Source organism: Schistocerca serialis, chromosome 6 (assembly GCF_023864345.2).
Source record: "Schistocerca serialis cubense isolate TAMUIC-IGC-003099 chromosome 6, iqSchSeri2.2, whole genome shotgun sequence".
Taxonomy (NCBI): Eukaryota; Metazoa; Arthropoda; class Insecta; order Orthoptera; family Acrididae; genus Schistocerca; species Schistocerca serialis.
In genome coordinates, this window is record NC_064643.1 from 530,193,843 (window position 1) to 530,209,256 (window position 15,414).

Sequence of the window (15,414 nt, forward strand, 5' to 3'; positions counted from 1 at the left end):
TGATAGCAAATTAAGAGTAGCACTATTGTACTACAACTGATAATTATAGTAATTATCTCCAGATTACTTTATATAAGTGTGTATGTATGTAGAAAAAAATCTGCTCTGAAATAAACCACTGCTCCTCCTCCTCCTCCTCCTCCTCCTCCTATACTACTCATCTGCGGAATAGAAAATATAAGCTGCTTATCCAGTGATAGTGTTGTATTGCAAATACCAACTAAACCAAGTGAACTGCCACTAGTAGCACTCTTGATTTTGGTTGACTGTGAGTTTCTCTTGTGCACCTGATCCCTGTAATTCTCGTTTAATAGTGTGGAAAATTCTCAATGCAACCACTAAGGTAGTGCATCCATTCTTCAATGACTAAGGGATGGTTTTGCAGAAAAGCCATTCATCAGCCTTACGGGGACAATGTAGTTGTTTTGTGTCAGCTGAAACTTAATGGAGGGACTGTGAAAAATTATTGCAATGGTAAATAATATTAGTTATTTATCTTAATATGTTTGTTCTGAAACATAGCTGTAAACTGTATAGAAATCTTTCAAACAATGGAAAATCCAGGATGCAATATAACAATCTGACTCCAGCTGCCAGAACCTGTGTGTAAGTTGTGCGCAGGTGTGTGTATGTGTGTGGGGGAGGGGGGTCTATTTTTGACAAAGGCCTTGTTGGCCGAAAGCTAACTTTCCAAGAGTCTTTTTGTTGTACCCTTCTGCAACTCAGCATCTCTGCTATATGGTGAGTAGCAACTTTCATTAAATTGGTATAGGAATCTTTGGAACTTTTCACATTACCCCCATTTCTAATTCATTAGTAGCTCCAGTTGTTTCTTTCCTCCATCATTACTTGAATTTTGCTTTTATCCTCTACAATCCACCGCTCTACCAACTGAGCTACCAGAGGAATTCCTTGCAGGGGACTGGGTGTTGTGTGTCCTTCATCATCATTTTTATCATCACTGACACACAAGTCGCTGAAGTTGCGTCAACTAAAAAGACTTGCAATACGGCGGCCGAACCCCGAAGGGGATATCCCAGCCAATAAATGCCATATGAACACTTCATTTCACTTGAATTTTAATTACAAATCAAATTGTTGAGAATTGTTCATTACAATGTTTCCTATGACCAGAGTGTGACAATATTTAACTCTTTACAGTTTGTAGTGTTACTAACCTGTGATGACAGCAGTTTCTCAGTAGTGTTGTAATCTTGGCATCTCTCTCTTCCACAAACTGGTTGGTTTTGCAACTTGACTGCCAATTGACTGATACAAAACCGTCTGTATGAACTTGGAATCTTCTTACATTTGTTATTTCCAAAACATATTATGATGATTAGCTGCTCATATTGAATTTATACTTAGCACACACAACACAGGTAGCAGATGCACCCAACAAATTTGAAGAGTGGCAACATGCTTAGTGAACAGTTCTGTAACAAACTCAGCACCTGTGTGTCTACACATGTTAGATCTTCAGGAATCACAGTTTAGAAGAAGACTTATTTGAAAACCTGATGATGGTGGTTTAAACCTTTGAAACATGTTGTGAAAATAAAGTAAACAATGACTGGTAACAGTAGACATGTTGTTACATTCAACAGAAGAAGATTGTCAATTATTTCCTGTTCTTAGATGATGACAAAAAATTTAACAAGTAAATGTTGACAACATGCACACTCAACACAGACTGGTTAACATAGTTCATATAAGTACGTAACTTTATAAGATGAACTAACAACTGATTACTACATACATTTTGACTTGTAGTGACAATAGGATATTAACCTGTTGGTAGCTAGACAAGGATTGTTCAAAGAGTTGACTGACATATACATATTAACACTTTACCTATTAGGCACCAACTGCCTGAAGCTTCCTCAAGCTAATGAATACTTGTTGAGTTTGGCTGTTATTTTTTAACTGATAATGAGAGAAAGGTCAAAATTAATTATGTGGAATAATAGTAACAATTGTTTGGAAATTAATTACATGTTAGATAACGGGAAAATTGATAAAGTTAGACAGACTGTATTATTAATATCTTGTTTATTCCCATATTTAAATATTTTTCTGTGTTGAATAATTAGTAAATATGTTTTCTGAAAGTGAGTGGACATTTTTGCTATCACCAACATGTTTGCTATCACAAACTTAAATGACAGAATCGTGGAAATAACCACTGGTTAAAAACAGACATTCCAGATGTCAAAATTAATTATGAATAACTTTTGAAATACTTGGTTTTTGATGAAGATAAAACACTAACTGAAAAGAGGAACCAAAGGCCTTTCAAATGAGGTGTGTCTGTACATTCAAAGTTACTTATTAGCTCACAATATTTTCCATCTCCTCATGGTTTCTGTGAGTCTTAAAATCCTGATCACCTACTCATACTAATTATCTCTAAGTGAGATTACAATATTATTGTCAGTAATTGAGAAATTACATTGTGAATAATCAAACTTGGTTAAATTCATCTTAAATAAGAAAGTAACTGTTTCATGTAAATATTGTGATGTATCATACAGATAATGAGAGAAAATTTGAAAAAAAATATCTTATTACTTATTTGTTTATTTATCTGAGTCTGAAGGACACTAAATTACAATGTAATATAAATCACAGAGTATTTCACACTTTATGAGCCCTGTGCTCAGCAACCAGAATGGCTCTGTTGTTCAATGCAAACACGTCTTTGATATCACAGGGTTCACTCGGGTTACTGCAGACTAACAAAAGTTCAAAGTCCTGCCTTGCCCCACATACACAACATTCATCATCACTGATACCCACTTCTTCAAATTAGTCTTGCACCTTGTCATCCGTGTTCTCAGCCAGCTGAGGTTTTCCCAGATCCTGTATTGGATATGGCCGCCTGATGTAGCTTCTTTTTTTGTTGTCAGTAATCCTACAGGAGATTATGTTCTCCACAGCTCAGTTCGGTGGGCTTCTGCTGGACTTGGAATTGGTGCAGTTGTAAGTAGGAAGCTGCTTCTGAATTTCACTCATGATGGATAGGTGTGAGGTCTGAACAATGGATGCTGTGGATCTGTTTTGTGTTCTTCTTTTCATCTTCTGCTGCTACCTGTCTTCTTACGTCGGGAGGTGGTATTCCCATATCTGGAGGTGGTACTCCCATGAGTGGAAATATCTTGCTGACTGGAGTTGGTCTTAGGTACCCTGTGACTACGAGGCCTGTCTCATGAAGGGCCACATGAACTTCGTTAGCATGTGCAGAGTTCTTCCAGACTGGCGCAGCATACTCCGCAGCAGAGAAACACAGAGCAAGTGTGGATGTGCAGAGTATGCTGGGTTGCGCTCCCCATGTGGTGTTTGTCAGGATAAGGTTGTTTCTAATGCATACCTTCTGTTTGGTGTCTATACATTGTTTTCTGTAGGTTAAGACACAATCCAACTTTAACCCTAGGTATTGGAGTGGGCACAATGATTTAAATTGTGTCCTTTCAGGTGGTGTTCAACGTTCTTTTTGCCTCCTTATTGCATAAGTATAATGCACACATTTGATTTTAATGTGGGTTGGGTTTCAAGAGGTTGTCATCATAGTAGGTGACAAGTTCTTCGAGAGTACGTGTTAGCTTGGATTCTACTTCTTCAGATGTTGCTCCCTGAATAGCAACAGCTGTGTCATCTATGTAGATGAAGGACTGGATTCCAGCATTGAGTGGCTGATCATTAGTATATATGATATGTAATATTGGAACCAGCACACTTCCTTGGGTAAGCCATTCTTCTGCACTCTCCAGCGACTCTTCTTGTCACTTAGGATGACAAAAAATCATCTGTTCTGCAGAAGACACTGTTTAAATGGTGTCAGTCGCTAGTCCTTAGTTGTTGTGTACAGCTTCTTTCTTAGTTTTTTATGATTCATAGTGTGATAAGCAGCTGTAAGGTTGATAAAGCAACTTCTGTAATCTGCTTTCTTTCGTACCCTTTCTTGACATGCTGGGTCATAATAAGTATCCGACTAGTGTGTGACTTTTCTGGTATGAAACCTGACTCTTCTCTAATCATTATTTTCCTGTTCTCCTCAGAACTTTAAACAGATGGCACAGAAGTGATACAGATCTGAAGTTCTTGGAATTATTTGGTTCTTTCCTGGTTTAAGCAATGCTTGTGCCAGATATATGGGATTATTATTCTGGCAACACAAGTGTTCATCATTTGCAGGATCCAGTTCAAAGTTACAGGGCCAAAGTTCCTTATTGATCTTATCTCATGTCATCCAGGCTTGCAACTTTTCATCCAATGAATAGCAGTTTTCAGTTCATTCATAGGTGAATGGCGTGCCAAGTTCATGTCATTTAAGTTTTGTTACTTTTGCTCTTTTGCCATTCAGCAGCAGTTGGTGTGCTATTTGGTTAGGGGTGACCTTGCATACAACTGAGGGCGAAACTGTAGGATCACCAGTAAGGTTTTTCAGACTTTTACAGGCTTGTTGACTGCTGTGTTTCATATTCAGACTTCTGAGGAAAGTATGCAATTTTTCTGTTTGTGATGTTGATATGGCTTGAATAAGTTTTTCTCATGTTCGTATTGTCTCAGCTGAGAATGGATCATTTTTGAAAAGTTGTTCGTACCTCTTAAGGAGTTCTTTTTGAGTTTTACCAAGTACAGGTAAGTACACAATTCTACATCCTCTTGGAATTTGTTTACAAGAGAAACTCTTTACTATCTTCACAAAATGTCCATAATTCTCTGTATCAGACCTGATTTTTATGACTTCTTCATCCATGTTCTGAGAAAATTGATCCCACTGAGCATTTTGAAGTTTAACTGTCTTACGAAGACAAATTTTCTGGTTTAACAACTACTTCTACAGTAAATATAAGAGCTCGGTGTTGTGTTGTTGGAAATGGTTCTGCAGTGAGCTTCTTCGTTTGGTGAACAGTATTTTCAGAGGTAAAAATATTATTCGGATTGTAACCCCTCCTCTGTAGTCTACTGTTTAAAGGAATAGGGCAACATTGGGTCATGTATTTGTTTTAAACCCATGCATTCGGTCCAGTCGTAAAGGTTTTTGCCATTTGTGTCTGTTTTCTTATATCCTCAATAAGTTATTCAGTAACATCTTTGTTGGCTGGTGTCAAAATAGTAAGTTTTTGTAGATTAGTATTACTTATTTGGTAACTTGTAGTTTCATATCAGTGCACACTCCGCTGCAGAGTGAAAATCTCATTCTGGAAACTTGTAGGAAAGTCTGGTAGTGCAAAATCGAATTCCTACTGTTAAGATTTCAGTGTTGTCTGCACAATTCATATCTACAGACAGTATATCATTGTCCAATTTTGTGAAAGTTCTGTTGCCTTATTGCTTGGTAGGTCTCTCTTAGGTGAGTTGCATTCCATACACCCTTGGTTGATAGTCATTTGATCCTCTTGTGTTTCTTGGACCAGTAATATACCACAGTTATGTTTCTTGCAGATGTCGGACATTAGTGCTTCCTTCTGTGCCGAAACCCCTTCGGTATTAATGGAGATCGTTTTTTTACTAGTGATGGTATTGACAAATGCAGTTTTAAGTGCGTCATTGTAGCGTCTTTGGTGGTAGAAGATTCAGCCTTTAGTATTGTCCTCACTGTTGCCCAGGGTGTGCCTGATTGTTTCGCAATTTTTGACAAAGCATCTTCCTTGTGCCTCATCTTATTTTTAGGAATAGACTAACAGAAAAAGTGGATGTTTCCAGCTCACTCTTTTACAAATTAAATTATGTATTGTTAAAATGAGAAGACACTCAAACAAACACTGTATTTTCCTGTGTAAATAGTTGGTTTTGTAATGAGTAAAGTGCAGTTTGACTTGGATTAACAATCCATTCTTGCTGGAGGTAGTTTTACAGTAGTCTTTCCACTTCTAATATCACCTAATAGGTGTTCTCCTTGCATTAGTGACTGTTTGTAGGATGCTGGGCTCACATTTGGGAGGACGACATTTCAAACCTACCTCCAGCCATCCTGATTTAGGATTTCCATGATTTCCCTAAAACTCTTAAAGAAGATGCTGGGATGGTTCCTTCAAACCATCCGAGCTTGTGTCCATCTCTAATGACCGCGTTGTTGACAGGACATTAAACATTGATCTCTTACTCCTCCTCCTCCTCCTCCTCCTCCTCCTGCCGGTGATCCATCTGTGTGGCTTTTGTGGCTGTTTGCTAGTCTGTATGTAGCCTTCCTACTACAGCATTAATTTAGAACAAGAGAATGATATCCCTCTTCGTAGCATTTTAAGTGTGGCTTGTTTTATATGTATATAACTGTTAATAACATAACATTATGTACACAGTAACAACACAGCAGTTGCAGTCAATGATCAAGAAAGGGAAGGTACTATAACAAGAACAAATGTGATTTATGGAACATAGTACTTTATAGAGAATTCAGGATGGAATGTAACAATATTATAGAGGAAAGTTGCTACTCACGATATAGGGGAGATGCTGAGTTGCGATAGGCACAACAAAAAGATCCACACAATTATACCTTTTGGCCATTAAGGGCTTTGTCGGCAACACACACACACACACACACACACATACACACACACACACACACACACACACACACACACAAAAGCAACTTGCACACATGTCTCCAGTCTCAGACAACTGGAACCACACTTACCTGATCTCCCTGTTGTTACTCAGATGTGGAGGAGATGGGGACAATGATTCACTTTTATGGGCACTTGAGTCTGAAAATGCTCCACCTCTGTCGATTATGCAGTGTGGGGATCACTGGTGTTTGTGGGGCCTGGAAGTGTCCTAGGGGCTGGAAGTGGTTCCATCTCCATCGGCTCCCATCACTGGTCGTAGTTGCCCCTCTTTCGATGCTGAATGCAGGGGCGGAAAGTGTTACAATAGCAGGCAGGCTTGCCTCTTGCGTGGTTGCGTATGTCGAGACCAGCCAGTAATTGAGGGGAAAGGATTGGGGGGAGGAGCATGCTTCGCTGCGGCTGGAGTTGATTTCAAAACATGACTAAATGCAGCTGACCGGCCACAGCTTTAAACATTTACCACTCTCTATTGCCAGTGACAATGCCTTGGGCCACCTGGAGTCTCAGTAGAAAGTTTAAAGCCAGATGTGGGAGCCCACACAGTGATATGGTTATGTTCAGGGCAATGGGTGTGTGGTGATAGGTGCAGCAAGTCAAAGAGGACATGGGACCTGTGCCTATATAAAATTTCACCTGTGCTATGTCCATTGACAAGAGATGGACAGGTAGTTGACGAGGAAGCTGATGAGTGCTTCCCCAGAGTTGGCCGCCATCATCTGCATCTGCATTTTGAAGGTCTTCACCATATGCTCGGCTTCTGAAATGGGGCGGTGACCATGTGCTAAATGTCATTGCATTTACAAACACCCTATAACGCAGATTCCCGGAATTGAGGACCATTGTCGGAAACCAGGGTGTAGCGTGACCCCTCTTTTGCAAATATTATGGACAGTCCAAGGGTAGTAGTTGCTGTGGTAATAGTTGCGATCTGTCCCACATATGGAAAGTTAGAGAGAGCATTGACAACCAGCAACCACATTGCTCCCCATAATGGTCGTATGAAATCAACATGCCCTCTTTGCCAGGAGTGATCAGCATGTGGCCAAAGGTTAAAATGCCAGGCCAATATACATGAAGCTGCACTATTACTTTCTTTCTGCATATTCCTCAGTGATCAATATGGAGGAGCTTCAGTATGAGGAGGCAGAGTGTGGGAGGAACTACCACTGAGCATTCAGAACTGTCCATAGTATCAGAATGACGCTGTCAGCGACATCAAGAAAAATTAGTGCACCATCCTGTGTCGGTGCCTTAGACTGGTGCTCCAGCCCATCCTGCCGTATAGCAGATAACAACCAGCGGAGTAGTGGATCATGGTCCATTTCTGCTGCTGTTTCACATGCCATAATCAGGAATTCATCACGAGTATATTGCTTATTTGCATCTAAGGCAAAACAGAGTGCTTTGTGCTGTCAGACTCAGCGTCTGGGCTGCACGGCAAGTAAGAAGGTGTGTCAGTGTTGAGTGCTGCATGGTAGGCTGATAAAGGATCTCAAAAAGGTATAGTTACTATGGACCAGTACCCACCATTGCACCTGTTGTGCTGTCCTTATTGGGAAGTTTTGAATGGGTACCAAATGACAATGAGGGGCTTGTGATTGGTGGAACTTAGTACCATCGAAACACACGTGAAACTTCCTGACTCCATATATGATAGCCAACACTTCTTTCCCATTTTGCGAAAAATTCCTCTGTACTGATTTTAATGTTGTAGATCAAATGCAATGGGCTGTCGAGTGCTGTTGGTGTGTTTGTGAGAGTAGCACGGCACCAGCACCACGGTGTGACACATAAGTGGCTAGCTTTAAATGTATGCCGGGTTGAAAAGTCACTAAACAGTGGGCTGACCTAAAGCACTTTTTAAGTAGCAAGAAAGTCTTCTGGCATGCCTCTGACCACACAAATTCAACACCTTTTTTTAGGCAGTTTATTAAGCGGGTGAGAAATCTGGGCTGCATTGGAAATAAACCTCACATAATAATTTACTTTGCTGAGGAACGACTGTAGTTCTTTGAATTTCATAGGAGCTGGCAAGTTAGTGATAGAATCCCTGTGCTTGTGTGTATTCTTGAGCCCTTCTTTACTTAATATGTGTCCCAGGTACTTAACACTAAGCTGAAAGAAACTGTGTGTGTTGGGTCGACACCACAGTCTGGTGTCCTGGAACCGCTCAAACATCTCCTCTAGGTTGTGCAGGTGCTAATCCTACATGGCCCCGGTAATTGCAAGTTATCTAATTATCTGACATGTGCCGAATGGCATATTAATCGCCAAAAACTGCTTCATCTTTTAATCTAGCTTTGAAAAAATATAGACCCCAACCAATTTTGCCAACAATTCCTCCGCCTGAGGAATTGGATGCAGATAGACATTTGCTTGAGCATCAATGATAGACTTGAAATATTTACAAATTCTAAGTGATTCACATGATTTCTTAACTATGACTGTGGTCATAGCCCACTGGCTTGACAATACTGTGTATATACAAGAGGCATTCGATAAGTAATCCAACTCATTTTTTTCTGCGAGCAGTTTGGTTTCATCCTAGGATTCCAATACACCACCTTATTCCCACTCGTTTAGCTACAAAACCAAATTTTTCAACATAATCTGCATTCAATGTGATGGGTTTATACCACCTTATCGGTAGGGCCTGTATGACTGCATGGTACCATCCTATTGGTTGACATCAGAGCCAGTGTCTTGCTGCATCAATAACCTCCCCATCTTCCCTGCACTGCTTCTTGTGGAGTGCATCATTCACTGGATCAAACAGATGGAAGTCAGAAGGTGAAATACATAGACTGTAGAGCGGATGAGGGAAAATAGTTCAGTGCCAACTTGTGTGAGGCCTTGCCAACAGAGACGTCCAGTCGTGCACTGAGATGTTTGAACCTTATTGTGATCATGTCAGACCCTTCACCCGATGACTTGAATGCTTATGTTCATTTCCTAGTATCTGTTGGTATTTTGCATGCCCCCCTTGAATATCTGTGATGCTCTGGTTTTCTGGGGGAGAGAGGGTAGTGTCACCACCTACGGGAACTTCATGAAACTATAGGAGCTGAATCAGGAGTATATTGCAATGTCCCACAACAGAGTCCACATTTTTTCAACCCGAATTGTCCAAGAAAATAAATCTGTTGCATTATGCATTGAATGCCCCCTTGTAACACCTTTACTTTGCAACATTTCTGGTTCTGCTGTAACTTGCTGCCCCATGACGAAAGGCACTGGACAAGCTCTATGAAACTTTGGCTCTGCCCATTGCTTTAAGGGTACATGGGCGTGGAACCTTGTTGAACAACCTAATGTAAGTTCAAACAGTTACTTAAATTGTACACGTAACGTACCAAATTCTGTGAATGGTATCACAGTTAACTAGATTCACCTAGTCCTGAATTTGAGAACCAAAAAGCACAGAAGTGTCTAAGCAGAAATTTTAATAGTCATCCAAGAGTTGACTACTAGCTGGGTTAGCTGCTGAGCTGTATTTTTATGCTTAGCTTTGACTACAGTCGACCCCACACCGGGCTCAACTGACAATTGTATGTCACTTTATAAAAGGCTAGCGAGCCACCTCTTTTACATCATGATGAAGTGCTTCGTGTTTGCAACAGGCCTATAAAGGAAAAAATCCTGCTGTCACTGGCATGCCTTACTGTTGCTCACTAGCAGGATAACATTTTAACAATCGTTGGGAGCAATGAAGATCTGTAGGATGCATGCAAAGACTTGTCATTTGGAAATGGGTATGACAAATGGAACAGATCAGAATGCTGCTTTAGCTCCTGTTGAGCACTAAAATTAATTTTGATGTGACATTTCTTATAAATGAAAGTTTTCCAGTGTTATTTGTAAACAGTCATTTTAATGTAATTTAGAGTAAGACTGCAGTTTTATTGTAGCTTAAATGATTGATACTAAACCAGGAGTCACCTGGCTGCCTGTATTTTTCTCTGGTTGAAAGCACTGGATCTGGTGAGATGTGAGTGAAGGAAGTATTATCTCAACTGCTCAGATTTCCTTGATGGCCTCAAAGTTATTTGTTCTATATATCTGGCAGGGGAAAAATGATAAGGATAGTTAACGATCGCCAAGGGAATAATATAGCACTCTGTTGGTTAATAGGGCAAGTAGGCATAGAACAAAATAAGCAAGCAGGCTTAGCAGTCAAGTAAACTTGTTGATGATGAACAGTTGTAAAAGAAATTTCAATCATTCTGCAAGCTATTGCCTCATTGATGTAAGAAGGGCATGTGCTGATGGTGGTAGATGTGAATGGAGGAGATGGATGGGAAGATGCAGCTATTGAGATCAGCTCCTTACCTGTGATGTTTCTGTTTTGGCTAACAGAGGTGACCTATTTCTTTATAGGGCATTGTCCTGAAACTCATAGCTTTCTCTTCTAATGAAGAACTGACCTCTTTGTTGCATGTTTTATTATGTCCATTTTAAATGTAGTATTCTTTATTTTTTGAGAAGAGGGTAGCTGAAACATTAAGTGATAACTGCCTACATTTAAATGTTACTAAGGCAAGTATGGCACATGAAAGAGAGAGGGAGGGATAATTTTATATTTGTTTGGTATTTACTGAGTTGTTTGGTCTCTAAAAATTAATCTTGTGTGACTGTAAAGCACCTTCCATCATTTATCCTCGGTCACTGTTCACTCACTTTCTGTTTTGCATTTGTGTAAATATTTGTATTGTCAACTAATTAGTGAAGGCACATTTATTGTTGCATATATGAAATAAATGTCCTTGAAATTTCTGTGTCTCATGTGTTTCAGAAGCAAAAAAGAGGCAGGTTAGAGCACTTGAGAGGGAAGACAGGGATGTGATAAGTCTGTACGGTTCTTGGATGCCCAGCTTTTTGGCAAAAATTGATGAATTACACAGGAATGGAAAATTTGATCGGAAACCTGTTGGTCCAATTGGTAAGTTTGGGACCTTACTTTTGGGTCATTCTATGCCAAATTCCCACATGAGGTCGCCTAGAGGTTTGCACAAGATCATCACAGATTTTGATGAAATTTTATATGAATGTTCCCAGTGAACACTGGTAAAGTTTCACAGTAATTAATTCTATACTTCCAGAGATAAAGTCATTTGTTTGAACCCATGGCACAGCTATCGGCAGTGTACCCAAGAGTTTTTGACAACTTTGAAACATAATGCGGGCAGTTCTAATTAAACTTTCCCTATTTAACACTTTTTAACACAGAAACTAATTACCGTATGAGTACCAAACTTGGTAGCATTAATGTCAGAGTTTGCGGTGCATGATTTCCACACATCCCAGTGTCACTGTCCAGTTCCAACTGTGGCCAACAGGTACAATGATCAGTTATCGTGACTCATAGTCTCACACACTTGATCCGTCGCAGTGCACTTGTTGAGGTGTCAACATGAGCATGGACAAAAGGAGCAGGACATTATTGGTGAAGCTCTGTTATCAAATCAACAGTAATTCTGCATGTGCACTTCGAAAATATTGCCAGCTGAAAGTATTATGGAAGGGTCCTCTTTCTCCACATGCTGTGCGGAGTGTGATGAAGAAGTTTGAATCAACTGGAGAACTGGGCATCGCTCCGGGAAGAGGGCGACGACCAGTTGCACCACAGGTGGTTGATGAAATTGCTGTTGCTATGGCAGAAAATGCTGCACACAATTCCTGATTGTCAGGCAGTGCGTGTGCTGTGTCACGACAGTTGAACATCCCGCAGTCCACTGTATGGAAGGTGCTTCGAACCATTCTCAAGTGGTATCCGTACAAGATCCATATCATACAGCAGTTTGCACCACAGCACTCATGACGAGTTAACTTCACTGTCCACTTTCTCGCAAGGATTGAAGTTGACGAGGACTGGCCCTGGACCATCCTATAGATAGATGAAGCTCATTTTTCTCTGATGAGTGAGGTCAAAATTGCTGAATGTGGGGATGTTCACCTACAGTCATTGTGCATGAAGTTCCTCTGTATGGTAAATGTGTCACCGTATGGCATGGTTTAATGGGCACGTGCATTATTGGCCCATTCTTTTTTGAACAGGTTGGCGCTCAAGGACCAAAGACGTGCTGTGTGACAAGCCAGCATTACTGCAATATGCTTCACCAGCTGTCATACCCCACTCCACAGGACAGAGACGCATTGATCTCAATAGTTTTCATGCAAAATTAAGTCCCACAGCACACTGCTCGTGAAGTTCACCTGCTTGTCCAAGACCCATTCGGAAACAATTGAATTATCAGCCGATCATTTCCAAATGCTTGGTTGGCACAATCACGTGACCTCACTCCCTGTGAGTTCTGGTTGTGGGGCTACCTGAAGGACAGGGTTTACCAGGAGAACATTCACACATGTGCTGATCTGAAGTGCAGCATATTAGGAGAGGTAGCCAGCATACCTATGGACATACTTTGTTCTGCTGTGCAGAATACAATCCTGTGCCTTCAGACACTTCTGCACACTGATGGGTGCCATATTGAGCCCCTTCTGTAGCAGTAGTGGTACTGGTATGTAATGGTATGATGCACCGTAGCAGCACATTAAAAGTGTTTCAGTTGAATTGTTTCTGCATTATTTCTCTTCCCTATGTCCCTGACATTAATGCTACCAAGTTTGGTACTCATGTGTTAATTAGTTTATGTGTTATAACGTGTTAAACAGGAAAAGTTTAATTGTAACCACCCAGTATCTCTGGCAGTATTTTCTTGAAAGGAACAAAACGAATCCATCTTGTACAACTTTTTTTGCTCTCTTACTCAAAATAACAATACAAAGATTTCCTGGATGATTTGCGTATGGATAATTTGGAGCAAAGGTAGCCAAAAAAATAGATGCTTGAAAAAAAATTTGAAGTTTAGTTGTTTATATCTCCAAAATTGATTGCAGGCTCCACCTGAAACCTTGTACATAATAACTTGTGAATACAAGGTCTTAAATCGTAAAATTTCACTCCCCTACTGCTTTCCAGTAATTTACAAACTGAGGGCAAAGTTGATGATTTTTCTGAAAGTGCCAAAAATGGCTATTTTTGAGCCACCTTTACAAAAAACGTCTTCTACTAAACTCTTTTAAACCATTTTCAATAGAAAGAAACCATTTTCATTAGAAAGACCATGTTCTAAACCACCAAAATAAGCTGTATTTGAAACTTCCTGGCAGATTAAAACTGTGTGCCGGACCAAGACTCGAACTCGGGACCTTTCTTCCAGGAGTGCTAGTTCTGCAAGGTTCGCAGGAGAGCTTCTGTGAAGTTTGGAAAATAGGAGATGAGCTGCTGCTGGAAGGAAGGCTGTGAGGACAGATCGTGAATCGTGCTCGGGTAGCTCAGTTGGTAGAACATTTGCCCACGAAAGGCAAATGTCTTGAGTTCAAGTCTCGGTCCGGCACACAGTTTTAATCTGCCAGGAAGTTTCATATCAGCGCACACTCTGCTGTAGAGTGAAAATTTCATTGTGGAAGCTGTATTTGGTTTTGCAGTGCAACCATATAAGGCCCTAAAAAATGACAAGGTGGAGATACATTGAAAGTGGGCCCATATTCTGATGGTACTGAAATTAAATCTCACATCATTTATTATCTTCTACAGTTGTTTAGAACTCTCTGGAGAAGGCAGTATCAAATGTCTTGATGACTAGGAAAACTTCAAAAAAAGTGGTGTCTTTTGTCACATCTCATCGTAACACATTTCAGTCTGTTTTTCTGCTGTAACTACAGAATCAAACTGTTTTCAAATTTCACACTTTACTGTGTGTTACCAAGGCAGTGGAGATTATGGTAGTGAGATTGTCAGGTAAAAACTGCAGCACACATCATAGAAATAGCCTACAGGTTTTAGGTCACTATCACATTGTGTTGTAAATTTTGGTGAAAATCACAGCAGTCTTCCTGACATTTTTTGAAATGGATTCATGTTACAGAGAATTATGAATATGTATTTTTATTATGTAAGGTCTATCAATGTGCTAGTTTAATTCTGGTTTATGATATCACGTACTTTGTGGTAGCATGGTTTGTGGTTAATGTGGAACATTACTGCACACAGGAAAAATTGAATAAATGTATTGGTATGGTCCACAGTTAACCACTGCTGGTTCCTTTTAAAGTGAAAAAACCAGCATCCCCATCACCATAGGAGCCACGCCCAGTAGCTGTATAACAGCCTTACCAGGTTCACAAACCTGATAAGGATTTCTTTGTGCAGTATCCCAAGCTGATGATACATTTCTATAAGCATCAGAGGCCAAAGCTAGAAGAGGTCTGTTTTATGATCCAAAGCTTATGTTTACTTCAAGCTACTTGTATTTTTTACATGTTTCATAATTTTCTGTAGTATGTCATGAGGAAACCTATAATTCTGGCCAGGTGATGTCACTGATGGGATCGCTTCTTCCTAGCTTACACCGCCAGAGGGTCATGCCAGCTGAGGTAAAGTCCATGGTGCCCATAGTTTGGATGCAAAACTAGATAACTCCAGAAATCCAATGCTGGTGCATCCCTCTCAATCTCAATATCAGAGTCCGGCGAGGGTACTAAATATCTCCCATCTTTCATTGGTCCTGCCAGTGGCTCTAGCAGCATGCCAAAGTGTGCATTTTCCATTCTTTCCATTTGCTGATTGGTTTGCTGAGGCATTGAAGCTGTTGATTGCTGTTGGAGGAAGTAACTGAATGATTCTAAAGCCTGGAATGGTATCGAGCTCAAAACTAGATTCACCACATCCACTACTTGGAAACAAAATGCAGTGAATATTTACAGCCAACAGACATCAACCTTGTCTTCACAATACACGTTTAATATCAGAAACATGACATTGAAGAATTGCAGTTTT

The 15,414-nt window shown here is 40.2% G+C and overlaps 1 protein-coding gene across 3 annotated transcripts in view; it reads left to right on the forward strand.

The window, feature by feature from the left end:
• LOC126484170 (structural maintenance of chromosomes protein 6) overlaps nucleotides 1–15,414 on the forward strand; it is a 198,795-nt gene that overhangs the window by 83,077 nt on the left and 100,304 nt on the right. For all 3 annotated transcript variants that reach the window (XR_007587821.1, XM_050107576.1, XM_050107577.1), the window contains exon 10: nucleotides 11,368–11,514. Coding sequence is in view for 2 of the 3 variants with exons in the window: in XM_050107576.1 (XP_049963533.1) it covers nucleotides 11,368–11,514 (147 nt within the window). In the remaining variant the exon portion in view is untranslated. The remainder of the gene's footprint in view (nucleotides 1–11,367; nucleotides 11,515–15,414) is intronic.